This window comes from Ostrea edulis, chromosome 2 (assembly GCF_947568905.1).
Source record: "Ostrea edulis chromosome 2, xbOstEdul1.1, whole genome shotgun sequence".
Taxonomy (NCBI): domain Eukaryota; kingdom Metazoa; phylum Mollusca; class Bivalvia; order Ostreida; family Ostreidae; genus Ostrea; species Ostrea edulis.
This window is the reverse complement of record NC_079165.1, coordinates 3,712,495-3,729,745: the sequence shown is the minus strand read 5'-3', so window position 1 is coordinate 3,729,745 and position 17,251 is coordinate 3,712,495. Positions and strand designations below refer to the sequence as shown.

The window sequence follows — 17,251 nt, the reverse complement described above, 5'->3', positions numbered from 1 at the left end:
TTGAGTAATGGGGGTGCTTTAGCGTGCCACACCTACTGTAACACGATATCTCCGTTTTTAAGATCATCTCCGAGGACCTTTGACATTCACACCTGATGGCGAGCGTTCAGCGATAGAACTGTCTCTACCTGTTTTAACGACTTATGTCTGTTGCGGCCGGGATTCGAACCCCGACCTTCCGCATTCTGGGCGAACGCTCTACTTCTAGACCAACACGGTGGAATCAACATATAAATGAAAATGATTATTGTTTATAGATAAACCGTTGTCAATATATCTATGTCTTGAGTTGAAGGCCACAGCAAGGGATTTTTTCTTCTCAAGTAGAAGCTTTTGAATAAACTCTCCTTTATAAGAATATATAAACAGACCGGCCAACAAAGGAGCAAAATTCGTGCCCATAGGAATTCCAACATACCTTTGGAAGATTTAATCACCCAAGATAACTTACTTACTTAGCCCTTTGCTACTCTAGGGAGCATAGGCCATTGACGAACTCCCTCCATCTGACTCTGTTTGGCGCTAATCTTTCTGCTGAGTTCCAGGTGTAGCCTTGCTCTTTTAATTCTGTCTCCGTAACTCTGCGCCAGCTGCTCCTTGGTCTTCCTCTGTTTCTTTTTCCTTGGGGGTTCCATTTGAGGGCTTGTTTTGTGATGCTGCTTGGTGGTTTTCGCAGTGTGTGTCCAATCCATGACCATTTGCTTTTTTTGATTTGGATATCTATGGGGGCTTGATTTGCTCTTTTCCAAAGATCCTCGTTTCTTACTTTATCAAACCATCTGATGTTCATTATTCTGCGCAGGCAGTAATTGATGAATCTTTGAATTTTTGAAATCGTGGCATTTGTTGTTCTCCATGTTTCTGCCCCATACAGAAGCACAGACTTTACATTTGAATTAAAAATCTTGATTTTAGTGTTTCTCGAGATGTTCTTTGCATTCCATACTTTCCCCAGAATGTTGAAGATGACCCTAGCCCTGTTTATTCTGGTCTTAACATCAGCATCGGTACCTCCATTCACACTCACAATAATTCCTAGGTAAGTAAACTCCTCAACTTCTTCCAAGATGGTATCCCTTATTTTGATAGGCTGTTTACTCTTTGCATTAATTTTCATAATTTTTGTCTTCCTTTCATTAGGTTTCAATCCTAGTTTAACTGATGTTGCTGCTAGGAGAGATGTTTTGTCTTGCATTTGATAAGCATAAACATAAAATCGAAAAGTTATCCTAATTGGTGGTGGGCAACTTTTAGGGAAAAAAGTATCAGGTGATGTTTTGAAAAAGAAATTTAATTCTCCCTCTCCCACACCGTCGAAAACCCACGTTCAGTCGCTCTACGATTACCTACCGTGGGTCACAAGGCCAGTATTTTCGCTGGAAGACTTCTATATGCGATTGGTCGCTTTACCATTCCTTATTGCGATATTCAACCAATGAAAATATCGGCCTTGTGACCCATGGTAGGTAATCGTAAAGCGTTTCCAACGATCCCCTCCCATAGGAATTCGGTACTGTGAAAAATACAAAATGTAATGAATAATAGTAGTGGCATTGGCATCACCACATCATAAAGATAATCCAACAACGGGTGTAATATGTTATATCTTCATGCCAGTGATATACACAGTTTGAAATATATTTCGTATTCATTTTTCAGTGTCCTCATAGCACTTTCTTCAAAGTCAAAACTAAACATAAAATGACGTAGAAGTGAGTTGCTGGTTAAAGTTCATACCAGAATATATTATCAGCGGATTTCATCTCCAAGTCACAAATATTACAATCTAATAGCATAAGAATTCAAATACGGCTCACGGCGGGTGTGACCGGTCAACAGGGGATGCTTACTCCTCCTAGGCACCTGATCCCACCTCTGGTGTGTCCAGGGGTCCGTGTTTGCCCAACTATCTATTTTGTATTGCTTGTAGGAGTTATGAGATTGCTCACTGTTCGTTATCTTCACCTTGCAAACATATTCTATGATTAACACATGTCTAAGGGGACACTGTATAGAGGGTTATTTTAGCGGTGCATTGCTTTTGGCGGTATTTTCCAGTTATCAAAAGGAATAAAACACCAATTTTATTCCAATTTTATGTCTCTATATAGTAGTCATAAATAAAATCGCCAGATTAACAACAATCAAAATTATTCACATACGTTTGTTTCTGAAATCCGTCAAATTTTACATTCACCCAAAACCGGTCATACAGTATATTTACTAATGCTGCGCCAATTCTCTAAATATACACTAGATACATATGTACACACGTTAAAATATTCAGCAGTGTCGATATACAAATATACACGTAATTTGTTCTGTAACAAATATACATACAATGTATGTATGTAGCTATGAAATATAAAATGAAAGCACACATGCATCAATATTGATAAATGAGTTAACACTACAATCTAAGGTCCTTGTTCATTTTATACTTATTCCTCCAGCCCCACCATTTTGACAGACACGTCCCAAAGTCTCTTTGCCGCCTCGTTGTCCTGCGCTGCTTTAGATTCTTTACTTACAGCACAGTCACTGGAATAAAGATTACAGACACCAGATTATAACGATGCTGAGTCAGTACAGAAAATAAGTATCTAAACCCTACATTGAGTTAGAATAAGAACAATTTGTAACTTGGATCACTTTCTCTATTCCTTTTACATTGATAAGGCCCTTACATTAACCAAATAATTCTCGTTTCTTGACTTTGTAAATTTGAAATTTGTATAAGGATTATCGATGAAATATGATATGTTGCTTTTTGATTTCTTCATACGAATTATTAGAACGTCCTTCACAGACTGATTTGACTACGGATTTTTTTTAACATAGATGTTAACGACAAACTTTATGACAAATGGGATGACTTCAGGTACTCATATAGCAATATTCCATTATCACCTGGATATAGTGTTTGTTTCTCAACTGATTCTATACACAAGAGCTTGTTCTGCGTATGATAACTTTTTAAATCGAGACAGTCTACTGACAAATAAGTTGTTACGGGGGATTTAACAGTCTTCCTTAAAGTCAGCATTTCGCAAATTTTATGGTCGTTATAACGATCTAGTTTGCCTCTACAACCTGTCAATGGGACAAATGCTGTCTGACGTATTTCATACCAATTGTTAGTTTTAATACGGATTACCCCGTTTACCCTATTAAAATAGTGCTTGCGGCAAGTGTGATAGGTCGGCAGGGAATGCTTACTCCTCTAATCTATGATTCATGTGACATTTTGAACCAAGTAGGTACCGTACCTACTTCTTTATTCTGTTTTCTATTCATACAGGCTTTATTTTTATGTCCTTTATATGTTATACACCCATAGATAGAAATTTCCCAAGGATTCGAGGCTTGGGGCTTGAGGTTTCAGATATTTAAAGACCCATGCCGACATCATTTAACAGATTTCTTTTTCTAGGACATATATAGAACGTCTTCCCACCTTGTCTCAATATGTGATTTTCGTTGTAGATATGATACGAAAGCCTCTGATGATAATTTGTGCCTAACAGTTTTCTCTACTCGGTGAAAGTTCGAAAGCTTATTTCCCCTTTTATACACAGATGTTGGCGCTAAGGGGGTCATTAACAATTAATTTTGTATCATATAAATGATTAAATGCAAAAGTCTTGGAGCAGTTACCCATACATGGTGTTGTTTTGATATTTAGATATGATTGTCAATATTCGTTTGATAGTTGTCGAATTAGAACATAGGAACACCTTTAGATCTAGGATTAAAACTTTACGAAAATTACTGAAATACCTGAAATACTTCCCGGAAACGCTTTCTAAGGTCTCTTCAACAGCACACTGAATACTCGTCTGTGCGCCTTCTCTTGGGAATTTCATGATGAAGATAAATAGTGGCCATGCGATGTTATATCCCGGTATATATCTCGCCAGCTCTGTGATCACTACGCCTGGATGAAGTGAGTTAGCGGTCACGCCGGTTCCTGCAAATAAAACAGAATGTACGACGCATCGGATTCTTTACAGAATAAACAATCATACACAACGAGTCAACCAAATATCTATGTGATGTGTACAGTGTGACTCTAAACTATCACTCTCGCTATCAGCATCGTCCTGGCTAACAGACTGTGAAAGGGGAGAAGAGCATTACAAGGCACTACGCATGTCGATGGCATCCACTGCAGTCGGGAAAGTCCCTGATATTGATGGAATGTCAGTACCACTTCTGAGACCGAGAAAGTAGGATTGCTCCTGTGTAAACTTCCCTCACTAGTTTTCCTCGCGTGTCAGTCTTATTGCCAACGAAGTCCTGAAGAGATGGGAAACGGGCGAAACAACACATGGAAATAACAACTGGTAGTTGTAGATTGAACCCTGCATGTAAACAGTCCTTCTGACCCCGGGAAAACAATGGAATAGGATTGGCCATTAGACATTACTCTTCAAACAGTTACTTGACTTACCAATGCGTGTTAATGAACGGCTGATGGATATTCGTTATCCCTTTAATCGTATCCGGCATATCACCATCGTCAGTGCAAACACGACCACTGACCAGTGACGATGAACGAAAAGAAACCTTCCACAAAACCTTAGTGTATGGGTGAAGGGCACTCCTTCCAGTGACAAACTCGTCCTGTTTTGCGATTTCTATTTCAGAATCAGAACAAGCACAGAAATACTAAATTCCAAAGGTTCGATGCTCTTGATCGTCATTGAGCCGATGTTCGTTGATGACTCTGTCCTCATGGTTCACAAAAAGTCCGACTCACAGCTGTTGATAAACAATTTCTCCAGCCTCTTTAATCTCATTATTAACCTTGACAAAACAAAAATACCGTTGCAACTAACATTTGCATCATCGGTTCACAGCTTAAGGCAGTGGATGTCTTTCAGTACATATCAGCAGCACGATCAGGGACGATGACAGCCTGAATAAAATGTTAAACGCCAGGATGTAGAAAACCAGTCAAGCACGATGTCATCTCCAAGGTCGCGTACAGAGCTGGATAATCATTATGTAGTTCACGAAGCTCAGTTACTCTTACCGGTCTCCTCTACGGATGTGAAGCATAATCCCTATACAAAAGGCACGTTAACAACTGGAAAAATCCAGATGCCAAGCCCAAGATTAATCATGCACATTCACTGCAAGACTTGGTCGCAAAAATTAAATCCCTCGGTAAAGCCTAGGTAACCAGCATTCAAATGATGACCATGAAACAACAGATTCGTTGAATGAGTCGTGTGGTCCAGATGGGTGACCACCGGTTGATCAAGTGATTCATGTAAGGCAGACGGAGAGATTCAACGACTGCGTGGAGTCTTACATTCGTCAATTTGGTATCCACCCAAGCAACGAAAACTAAATGGTTTGATTGGTTGATTGTATATTGTTTAACACCCCTTTGGAGAAATTTTCACTCACATGGAGACGTCACAATTGCCGCTGAAGGGCTTCAAAATTTAGCCCTATGCTCGGCGCTTGCTGCCTTTGAGTAGGGAGGGATCTTTATTGTATCACACCTGCTGTAACATGGGATCTCGGTTTTTGCGTTATCATCCGAAGGACCACCCCACTTTGGCACCTCTTATGACAAGGGGTACTGAGGACCTATTCTAGCCTGGATCCCCACTGGAGTAACAAAACACGTTTGAATAGACACACTGACATGCACTCACTTGACAGATGTAGACATCCTGAAGGTGCATAGAGAGCTGATGTAAGAGATACAAAGGAAAGAAAAAAGAAATCCTCAACCGCTCCTTCTGACAACCCAGGACAGTTCCCCACACCCCCTGCACCAGTGTCGGTCACTCAAAGATCGAACTACACAAACAGCTTCAAGTCGACGACAGGAGAGGACAACAAACATTAAGATATGCAGTCATCAGTGAAATTGTTTGATGGATTATAATCCAGAATTATACACTATATAATATACGTTGCACTCTGCCTAGTTACTACAATAAAGTGGAAATTATTGATAATCGTAAGACACAAAAAGTGGGGGAAATGAACAAATGCAAATTCAGAACATCTGTCATCAGCTTATCCAAACCAGCTGCATGAATTGTGTTTCGTTTTCTATTTGTATTTTCTTCCTTTTTACCTTTGAGTCTTTTACTCAGCTCCCTTGTAAACAGGATGTTGGCTAATTTGCTCTGTGCATAAGCCTGCGTTCTACTGTAGCTCTTTTCACTGTTGATGTCGTCAAAATTAATTTTATTGGTATCTGTAAAATTGATATTTTATATATATATATATATATTACTGTAACTATTTTCATTGATGATTTCGTCAAACTCTATGTATGGGTATCTTAATTTATTAATGAGTAGTGAGTATAACAACATTAAATTCACCAACGACATGAACGACGTTGCACAAAGCACTAATATGATCGATGACTGGAACAATTGGATAGATCCAAGGGATGAGCGATCCGTTCCTCAGGACAAACGAAACAGTGTTACTGATAAAAATGATAAAGGGTCGGGCAAAGACGGACCCCTTGACGCACCATTGGTTGGATCAGGTGTCCTGCAGAAGGGTGAGCCTGTCCCGTTGACCGGTCACACACACCGTGAGCCCGATAAGATAAGTCGTACATTAAATCATATTTAACACTAAAATAATAAGATTGAAATGAAAGTTCGAGTTCAAGGCAACACGTAGAAGATTTTGAATAATTAGATATCGTGAATCGATAGTATGCAATGATCGAGTATATTGAACAATTGTTAAAATGACTCATGACCTAACTTACACGTATGGGAATAAGAGGAAACGTTGACGATTCTGGCAGGGGCGGATTTCTTCATCTTATCCAACAACAGATTGGTTAAAAGAAAATGACCCAGATGATTTGTTCCCAATTGCATTTCAAATCCCTCAGCAGTTCTACCGAGGGGACACATCATTACACCTGTAAATCAATGGTATGCATGTGTAGTTTATATGTTTGTTATAGTTTTCCATTTACTAACGTTGTTTTATGATACTCCTTTGAACTTTTATTGTTTGCAATCATAAAAAACCCATTTGGACTGTAACATTTCATCTTAACATCTATGAAAGATTCACTGAGTAAACCTATGAAACCGGTAATTTGAATTACCCCCCTTTACAAAAGGACAATAGGTGAATAGTGAAGCTTTCCTTTTTTATCTATCCTAATGTAAGAGGTAAGAGGTTACAAGGTAATTATTAAGTTTTTCTTACACGTTTATGAATTGCTTCACCCTGGGGCTATTCATAAAAAACAACAAATCTCAAAGCTACATATCAGAAAATTAGAAATGCCATTGTAGGGAAAAATGATTTTTTCACCGCAAAATGGCGGACACAGAACGAAGATTTGATACATGTACTGACGTCGAGATTGTTTGCATCATAGGGATAGTTAAAAATATAGTATACTGGCGTGAAGCATAGCGGTTCATACCATTATAGATTTTCAAAAATGACATTTATTTACATTCTACTTTAATTTTTCTTGGACCTCCCAGCTGTTAGGATACATGAATTATGATTATCAAGATACATGGGCATATGGTTCATATCTGAATAATACTCGTATTCATGAGAAAATTGCTATCAAAAAGATAAATTAAAGATAAATAAAATTGAAAAAAAAGTCAAAGGCAAAATCATTGGAGATATAAATATAAACAATGAACGCATGGGTGATTATGCAAATTACCCACGTGCTCCCTTTGTTTTTATACCCCTTAATACGAACAATATATGAAAGTGAAATTGAAACCAAAAATGAGCTAAGTCTTGACTGAAATGTGTAGTAGTTTTTCGTATTTAAACTTTTTGTTTTAATCACTACCACTATATGGATGTATTATAGAATATGTTGTACTGTCACTTATTTGCATACACTGGTATTGTCCAATTAATAAAAATTAATAAAAATTTGGTATTCCAAGTACGATCATTTTCATCATGACTTGGTAAAATGCTTTTATAGAATAATAGTCATCCTTAAAGAAATTCTCATCTCAACTATGATTTTATGGAGATGTATCGCAAGACAAACAATCAATCTGACATGAACCGTGATTTGAATGTAAGAATATCGTTTTGATAAAGTTAAGTGGAACCTTCATTAGAATTAGTGTAACCTATTCAGTGTAGAATGCCTTACCGGCGTTGTTTATTAGAATGTCTAGTCTGGGTTCGTTTTCGTTGATGTCCTGTGCGAATTTTCGGACGGATTCCAGTGAGGCCAGGTCAAGCATCTTTAGGACTACCTGCTTACTCCCCGATTTCCTGATGACGTCAGATAACGCTCTCTCTCCACGACACCTGTCGCGACAGGCCAGGATGACTTTGGCTCCTAGAACGGATATAAAGAGATTAATTTAGAATAGATTGTTCTGAAAGACTTTGACAGCTTTTGGGGCTTTGACCTCGAATAGAAAACAATCCATCCACCAGTTGTGTACAATGTTCAGGTGAGCCTTACGTACTTCTTCCTGCGAAATATATAGCGGTCCTCTTCCCTATGTCAGTGTTTGCCCCCCACCCACCCTAACTGGGAGTCATGTCCATGACATGATGTAGATTCGATACCGACGATATCGACAATCCAAATATGATATCGTACCGATATCGATAAGTACCACTCTAATAATCATATACCTTTACTGACCATATCGTGTCGATATCGAATCATGATCATTGTTGAATGGTTGTATGAGGACGAATATAGCATTGATCTTCTTGTCGATATCCTGTCGATATGGAATCATGATTGTTTTAAACATAGCGTTAGAACTGAAATAGAAATGTTATCTCTTTCTGTCGATATCGTCGATATCAACGACATTGTGTCGATATCGAATCTTGATCGTTTTTGTAACGGTTATATGTTTGCTTTCTCTTCCTGTCAATATCGAGTCACGATCGTTTTGCTTAACGTAGTATTAACATTATGCGGTGTAGACTAAGACTATTAATTCAAACACATTTACAATAGAAATTGTCGATATCGATACGATATCGTTGTTGAATGTCGATATAGACGATATCGTAAGCAGACACGACGATATCAAATCAATATCAATTTGATATTGTCGATATCGAGGACATTGAAATCGGATTAGATCTTGGACATGTATGTTATAAATAGTCTTCCTGTACAGGCGAGCCTTACTTACCTCTTCCTGCCAGGTCTATCGCGGTCTCTTTTCCTATGCCTGTGTTTGCTCCCGTTATAATCACCGTCTTCTTGTCTAGGCGAACCTTGCTATAACATTTTCCACCAGCTACCCACAATCGAAGTGCATACAACGTCACACCTGCAAAAGGTGTATTATAGTCACAATGAATGCAGAACCAAAAATAAACATGGGCGTATGGGCATTTGTGGACAGGTTTTCCGCTACCCCTCTTCTGAATAAGTTCATATTCAATGCCTTGGGTGTTTAAAGTAACTTAAGAGTATTTTCATTTGAATAGAATATAGAAATCTCACATAGGAATTGTTTTAACCTTGCTTATCTATTAGAATTAGTGATAACATTTATCAAAACGGTTTTTATGCGATATTTGTGTATTCCATTGAAATAAAAATATTGTTAAAAACATAACAATGTTGTTCAGTTTGTGGGGAAAATACACGCTAAATATCCTAAGCATTTACGTCTCCACATGAGGGAAATATTCTGAAGACGTTAAACAATATATATACAACCAACCCAAAACATTGAACATTCAAAGGCACAGGAAATATGTTCCACAAGCACCTGTGATCGTTCATAGTCAGGGAATGGCGATAAATGAAAAAGTGATCATAGCAGTGACAAATGAAAGTTAACGAACAGTGAAGTAATCTCGATCAATCTCTCATCATTCCAATTCAAAAAATACAAAATCAAGAGTTGGACAAACACGCAATAATCGGTTGGAGGCGTCTACTGAAACTTAAATTTCTGGTCCCTGGGTAAATACACTTGAGATTTTATTTGAGGTTGCTATTTACCAATCTCGTGATTTTCTGAGAAATCTCAAATATTTTTCTCAGCTGAGTTCAAAATTAGTTTGGTGGCACGCGCATTTGAGAAAATTCTCAAATGTGAGAAAAAACTCAAGAACATATCTGAGTTTGAGAGAATATTTATTTGGTGGCACAGTTGGGTGAGAAAAACTCAAATTTTCTGAGAAATCTCAGATTTGAGAAAATCTCAGCGTTGGTGGCCCCGAAGCCTGGTCACAGGGTAGGTGTTTGTGGATTATCTATAGTTATAACAGTATGGGCTTTTAAGAATCATCTCCATTGCCCTGAATATATGGCAAACTAATTAATCTCCTAGCAGTGCAAAATCCACAACCAAAGTTAAGATGATTTAGATGAATCTCCATATATGTCTACTGTACAAGACATAAAAATGCAGACAATGAACAGTGATCAATCTCATAATTCCCATAAGCAATACAAAATTAAAAGAGCTGGGCAAATACAGACCCCTTAATATACCAGAGGAGGGAGTAAGCATCCCCTGTCCACCGGTCACACCCGCAGTGAGCCCTATGTCTTGATCTGGTAAATGGAGTAATACATAGTCAGAATCAATGGGCCAAGAATAGCCTAATAATTGGTATGAAACATGTCGGACATTTGACCCAATGACAGGTTGTTATGGCAAGCTAGATCGTGAAAACGACCAACGAATGTACGAAATGCTTACTTAATGAGACTGTTGATACCCCTGTAACATCAACATGTTTGTCAGTAGCCATTTTCGCTAGCCAAGGGTTTATGATCCGCTCCGCTTCTCTACAGAGGATCGTAAACCATGGTCAGTAGACTGCTTTGATTTAAAACTGATCATATACAGTACAAGATCGTGTATATCGAATCAATTGGTATGCATAAATACCATATGCAATTGGTAATCTTTCTCTACATTATTTGTCGAAATGCGCATCTGGTGCACCGAAACTGGCACTGTATAAGTTTTACGTTACGACTTCTGGGTCGAGGCCTCTGCTGGTGGACTGTTAGTCCCCAAGGGTCTCTACAGCCCAGTAGCTAAGTACTTCGTTACTAGCTTAAAAATACGGATGTATATTTAATTGCTGGAATAAGATTAAGAAATTCATTTCAAAATTAAGGATTATCTCCCTTATGCATAGCTCTATCCTTGGAGGAATTTGGCTCCAGTTTTTGGCACTGTAGGTCTTCTTTCAGCTCTTACAAGTTCATTGTTATTTCGAATTTCCAAAATTTCGGCTTAAGCATCACTGAAGAGACATTATTTGTCGAAATGCGCATCTGGTGCATCAAAATTGGCACTGTATAAGTTTTACATTCATTAATCTCTCTAAGATCAGTAATAATATTTTAATAAATTATGGATCACATGGTAAATCGTACTTGTTTTCTTTAGGCATTTATTACACAATGCACATTTGTTTCACGGTACAGTGGATGCAGAACATGAGAAATACATTGTGCATTACGTAATGGAATGGGGATTTTTAAAAACATATGAATGGATATGTGGATAGAATACTGGAATCAAAAGGCAAACAAGGTTAGATCCTAGTTAGAGGTAAATCTTTTATAAGTATTTTATATTCATTTCCTCTTTTTATCGTTGGTCATGTTATGGAAGGACCCTTACTATCTGAGAAGTATTGCATAATGAACAAGTGAAGGTAACGAACACTGATCAATCTCATATAAATCCGACCAATCGAATTTTAGGACACCCCCCCCCCAACCCCCTGTGGGGCTTGAATTTCTAGATCGTGAAAATTGGATTTCTCGGGGGGGGGGGGGGGGGGAAAACAAACTCTAATTCGAGTCCGAGTTTCTTTTTATTTGGGTAGTCAAAATCTAAGTAAAATCTCAGACTTAAGTCCAAGTTTCGACTTTAATTTTTTCGAGAAATCAATTACAGAAAAAGTTAAACCCCCTCCCAAAATATGTTATAGATATGATGCATTGTAATTTACCTGTAACAGCTACACATGCAATAATGGTTTGATGTTCCGTGTCAAACTTCCACCAGCCCTCCATGTTTGTCGGTGATATTTAAATCCTTCACGGCACAATGTAATTCATGGACCGGGATGATTACTTATAGGTTTTCAACTGGAAATCCGGGACGTATGTCCTTCCAAACTTGTTGTGTTGTAAAGAGAGCCGAGCTTACAGGGTTCGCTTTTGCAAATAGACCAATATCGATACGATACGCGAGAGAATGTTCTGCGTATGATTGATTGAATATTGTTTAACGTCCCTCTCGAGAATATTTCACTCATATGGAGACATCACCATTGCCAGTAATCAAGACATACATGTAGGGTTCACTGCAGGTATGACCGGTCAACAGAGGGTGTTTAGGTCAGACCTGGGGTAATGGTAATGTATTGTAATCATTACATTTTTTAAAGTAATGGGGTGTAATGTGTAATGCACCCATTTTTGAATTACAAGTAATTGTAATGTAATGCATTACTTTCATAAAAATGTCAGTAATGACCATTACTTTTCAATTACATTTGAATTGCATATTATTTCCTTTCCTGGCAAATGCAGCACAAGGATTCTTGGCCAACCCGGCAACATCTGCCCCTGTGGAAAGACTTTTCAGCATTGCAGGCAAATTTTTCAGATCAGAACAAAACGCTGCTCTCTGACTGACAATACTTTTAAAAATCTGATGATGATGATGATAAAATGCAGCTATAGTGTGTAAAATAACAACTATACTTATTCACAATCTGATTTAAAAGTTAACTTCAAATAAATTGTGTTCATAAATTTTCTTTGTATTTTTTCTTCTTCATTGTAATGTGCAATGTAATTCATTACTTTAGCAAAGTAATTGTAATTTAATTAATTACTTATATGAAGGAAAGTAATGGTAATTGTAATGGTGAAAATTCCAATGTAATTGTAATTTAATGCATTACATTTTAAAGTAATTGACCCCAGGTCTGGTTTAGGTATTCTTTATAGAATTTACCAGATTGGTTACCATTTGTTATCTTCACTCTTCCACAATTTATAACGAAAAATATAAACGAGTCTATGTTTGGGTTTAGGATATTCAACATAAACAATAAAACTGATTACCAGAGCTGATGACGTTTGTTTGTCTTTCAAGAAATTGTACTTCAAAGTAGCGAAGCAATCGGCAACTCAGAATACCCGTGCAATCGATAGCAACATCGTGAAAGGTGAAGATAACGAACAGTGATCAATCTCATAACTCCTACAAGCAATACAAAATAGATAGTTGGGCAAACACGGACCCCTGGACACACCAGAGGTGGGATCAGGTGCCTAGAAGGAGTAAGCATCCCCTGCCGACCGGTCACACCCGCCGTGAACCCTATATCCTGTTCAGGTAAATGGAGTTATCCGCAGTCAAAATCAGTGTGACAAGAACGGCTTAACAATCGGTATGAATTAATCTGCATCACTGGTAAATTTGCGTTGGTTGTGGGTAATCTTTCATAGAGTTGTAACTCTAATCGCAATGGACACCCTCACAACTAAACTTCTGAAGTCGTATGGTAAAGAAATATTTTAAAGAATTTTCTTCTTTAAAAAAAAAAAAAAAAAACCGCCTAAACGAAAAAAAAATTCGGATGTGTTCGCAGTGTGTATGTATGGATGACGGTGACAATCTCATTGTGCTCCAGTTGAAAAGTTTTCCATATGAAATTTTATTTATTATTATAGCAAATTCATCAACGATAAATAAAAAATGATAACGCATTCTAATCGGTGGTAGGAAAAATTCTAAGATGACGTTTGGGCACAAACTTATTTTTTCTCGTTGGGATTCGGCACAGTGGGAAATTCAAAAGATAATGAATATTAGCAGTGTATACAATTATGCCCAATAACGCGCCAGTTATATACTGAGTTTGAAATATAGATTGATAGCAGTCATCCACTAGTACTGGATATAATTCTCAGCGATTAATAGGTATTTCCTATTTATTTTTCAGCGACGTCATAACACTTTGTACAATGCCAAAACTACACACGAAAAGGCGTAAAGTGAGTTGCTGGTTAAAGCTCATACCAGAATATATTATCAGTGGATTTCATCTCCACGTCACAAATATTGCTCCAATGTAACAGCATAAGAATCAAATCCAGAAACAATATGATTATCAGGAACATCCACACCAACGTTATATAACAGGACGATGGAAAAAGGAAAAAATGAATAGATGACATGATCTTGTTCTTCTTTGTTTTTCCACAATTCATCCACAAATCTCAATGCATGCATATTCTGTGATTAACACATGTCTAAGGGAAAACTGTATAGAGGGTTATTTTAGCGGTGTATTGCTTTTGGCGATATTTTCCAATTGTCAAAAGGAATAAAGCACCGACTTCAAGCCCATTTTATATCTCTATATAGAAGTCATAAATAAAATCGCCAAATTTACAACAATCAATATTATTCACATACTTTTGTTTCTGAAGTCCGTCAAATTTTACATCCATCCAAAACCGGCCATACAGTATATTTACTAATGCTGCGCCAGTTCTCTAAATATACACTAGATACATATGTACACACCTTAAAATATTCAGCAGTGTCGATATACAAATATACACGCAATTTGTTCTGTAACAAATATACATATGCATGTAGCTATGAAATATAGAATGAAAGCAGACATGCATCAATGTTGATGAACGAGTTAACACAACAATCCAATGTCCTTGTTCATTTTGTACTTATTCCTCCAGCCCCATAGGCCACCATTTTGACAGACACGTCCCAGAGTCTCTTTGCCGCCTCGTCGTCCTGCGCTGCTTTAGATTCTTTACATACAGCACAGTCACTGGAATAAAGATTACAGACACTTTGGAAATAGATTTCATTTTTAAAAACTGCATGGCATATGAACTGTAACGCTTTACGTCACTCCGTCAGCATGCTTTACGTCAGCATGCTTCACGAAGCGCGTTAACTTTGGGCGAACACGGACCTCTACACACATCAGAGGTGGAATCAGGTGAATAGGAGCAGTAAACATCCCCTGTTGACGGGTCACAGCCGCCATGAGCCCTATATCCTGATCAAGTAAACGGAGCAATCCGTACTCAAATCAGTGTATAAAGAAGACCTAACAATTGGTATGAATTACACGTCAGATAGCATTAGATTATATAAAGTTATCTGTAGTCAACATCAGTGTGCCCAGAACGGTCTAACAATCGGTATATGGTGTTTATATATCTCAAATGATTCGATACGCAAGAGTTGAGAGACTGTTGAAATCCCTATAACATCAACTTGTTAGTCAGTAGCCTGCCTCGATTTAACAAGAGCAACGCCAACGTGGCATAATACGCCCGTAGATTTTGTTCAAGGAAAACATATTTTAGTGGGATTCATATTTTAGTGAAGTTAGCACTGTCCTCTGTAAGCTAATTCATTTTCATGGTGATCAAATATACCAAGTTATAATATCCAGGAACTTACGGTTCGGTTTGTATCCTGCCCACAAGGTTTTCCTTATAAGTGATACTACGACCTTGACCTTTGACCTCTGACCTTGAAAAACAATAGGCACCTTCCTCTCATCATGACGATCAAAAATAACAAGTTGTAATATCCTAGAGCTTACGGTTCGGTTTGTATCCTGCCCACAAGGTTTTCCTAAAAAGTGATACTACGACCTTGACCTTTGACCTTGAAAAACAATAAGCATCTTCCTCTCATCATGGTGATCAAATATACCAAGTTATAATATCCTGGAGCTTGCGGTTCGGTTTGTATCCTGCCCACAAGGTTTTCCTTATAAGTGATACTACGACCTTGACCTTTGACTTCTGACCTTGAAAAAAACAATAGGCACCTTCCTCTTATCATGATGATCAAATATACCAAGTTATAATATCCTGGAGCTGACGGTTCGGTTTGTATCCTGCCCACAAGGTTTTCCTAAAAAGTGATACTACGACCTTGACCTTTGACCTTGAAAAACAATAAGCGTTTTCCTCTCATCATGGTGATCAAATATATCAAGTTATAATATCCTGGAGCTTACGGTTCGGTTTGGATCCTGCCCACGTTTTCCTAATAAGTGATACTACGACCTTGACCTTTGACCTCTCACCTTGAAAAACAATAGGCACCTTCCTCTCATCATGATCAAATATACCAAGTTATAATATCCTGGAGCTTACGGTTCGGTTTGTATCCTGCCCACAAGGTTTTCCTAAAAAGTGATACGACCTTGACCTTTGACCTTGAAAAACAATAGGCATCTTCCTCTCATCATGGTGATCAAATATACCAAGTTATAATATCCTGGAGCTTACGGTTCGGTTTGTATCCTGCCCACAAGGTTTTCCTAATAAGTGATACTACGACCTTGACCTTTGACCTCTCACCTTGAAAAACAATAGGCATCTTCCTCTCATCATGGTGATCAAATGTACCAAGTTGTAAAGCCCTAGGGCTTATGGTTCAGTCTGCAAGGTTCGGACAGACAGACGGACGGACCGACAGACGGACGACGCCATACCATAATACGTCCCGTCTTCGACGGGCGTATAAAAACTGATAATTTGCCGAACAATGTCTTGTGTATCGAGTCAGTTGAAAGATATAAAAATCATATACAGGTGATAATGGAATATTGCCTCATAAATATGGGATTGATTGATTGGTGTTTTCCGCCACACTCAACAATTTTTGAATATCTGGTGGCGCCCAGTTTTTATTGGTGGAAGAGCGAACCCAGATAAAATGTACCTGGGAAGAGACCACCGACCTTCCGAAAGTAAACTGGGCAACTTTCTCACTTACCTGCGCGAGCGGGATTCGAACCCGCGCCGACAGAGGTGAGAGGCTGTGTGATTTTGAGCGCAATGTTTTAACCACTCGGCCACGGAGGTCCCTATAAATATGGGAAGTTAATGATGGAGAAGTTGAAATCATCCTCTTTGTCGTACACTTTGGTGTCTTTTATTTTGAGTTCATTGGGATATATCGAATTGACATATGATCATTGTTGATAGATAAAACGTCGTCAATATAGCTAAATGTCGAGTTGACGGCCACAACAAGAAAAAAAGTTCTTCTCATGTTGAAGCTTTTTAATAAATTCTGCCTCATAAGAATATAAAAACTGGACAGCTAATAAAGGAGCACAATTTGTGCCCATGGGCATTCCAACAGACTGTTGGAAAATCTGATCACCAAAGCCAACGAAGATATTGTCAATGAGGAACTCCAGCATATTTTTAATT

General features: G+C 38.1%; 3 protein-coding genes and 1 long non-coding RNA gene across 4 annotated transcripts in view; 1 reads left to right on the top strand and 3 right to left on the bottom strand.

The window, feature by feature from the left end:
- Positions 1–466: 466 nt before the first annotated feature.
- Positions 467–1,195, bottom strand: LOC125678500 (uncharacterized). Its single transcript, XM_048916995.2, has one exon. It carries the CDS (start codon positions 1,193–1,195, stop codon positions 467–469), a length of 729 nt encoding a protein of 242 aa, XP_048772952.2.
- An 887-nt stretch (positions 1,196–2,082) lies between these two features.
- On the bottom strand, positions 2,083–12,090 carry LOC125682047 (retinol dehydrogenase 12-like). Its single transcript, XM_048922421.2, has 7 exons — positions 11,968–12,090; positions 9,165–9,305; positions 8,150–8,341; positions 6,761–6,919; positions 6,104–6,226; positions 3,781–3,970; positions 2,083–2,541 (listed from the first exon to the last, which is right to left on the bottom strand). The coding sequence occupies exons 1-7, from the start codon at positions 12,029–12,031 to the stop codon at positions 2,442–2,444; spliced, it is 969 nt and encodes a 322-aa protein (XP_048778378.2). The 5' UTR covers positions 12,032–12,090; the 3' UTR covers positions 2,083–2,441.
- Positions 11,422–14,438, top strand: LOC125682053 (uncharacterized). Its single transcript, XR_007372393.2, has 2 exons — positions 11,422–11,543; positions 13,978–14,438. It is a non-coding gene; the product is annotated as an uncharacterized LOC125682053 (long non-coding RNA).
- The window catches only part of LOC125682046 (retinol dehydrogenase 12-like), a 16,475-nt gene continuing 13,593 nt past the window's right edge, over positions 14,370–17,251 (bottom strand). The window contains exon 7 of the mRNA XM_048922420.2: positions 14,370–14,832. Within this exon, the coding sequence (XP_048778377.2) occupies positions 14,715–14,832 (118 nt within the window). The 3' untranslated portion in view covers positions 14,370–14,714. The remainder of the gene's footprint in view (positions 14,833–17,251) is intronic.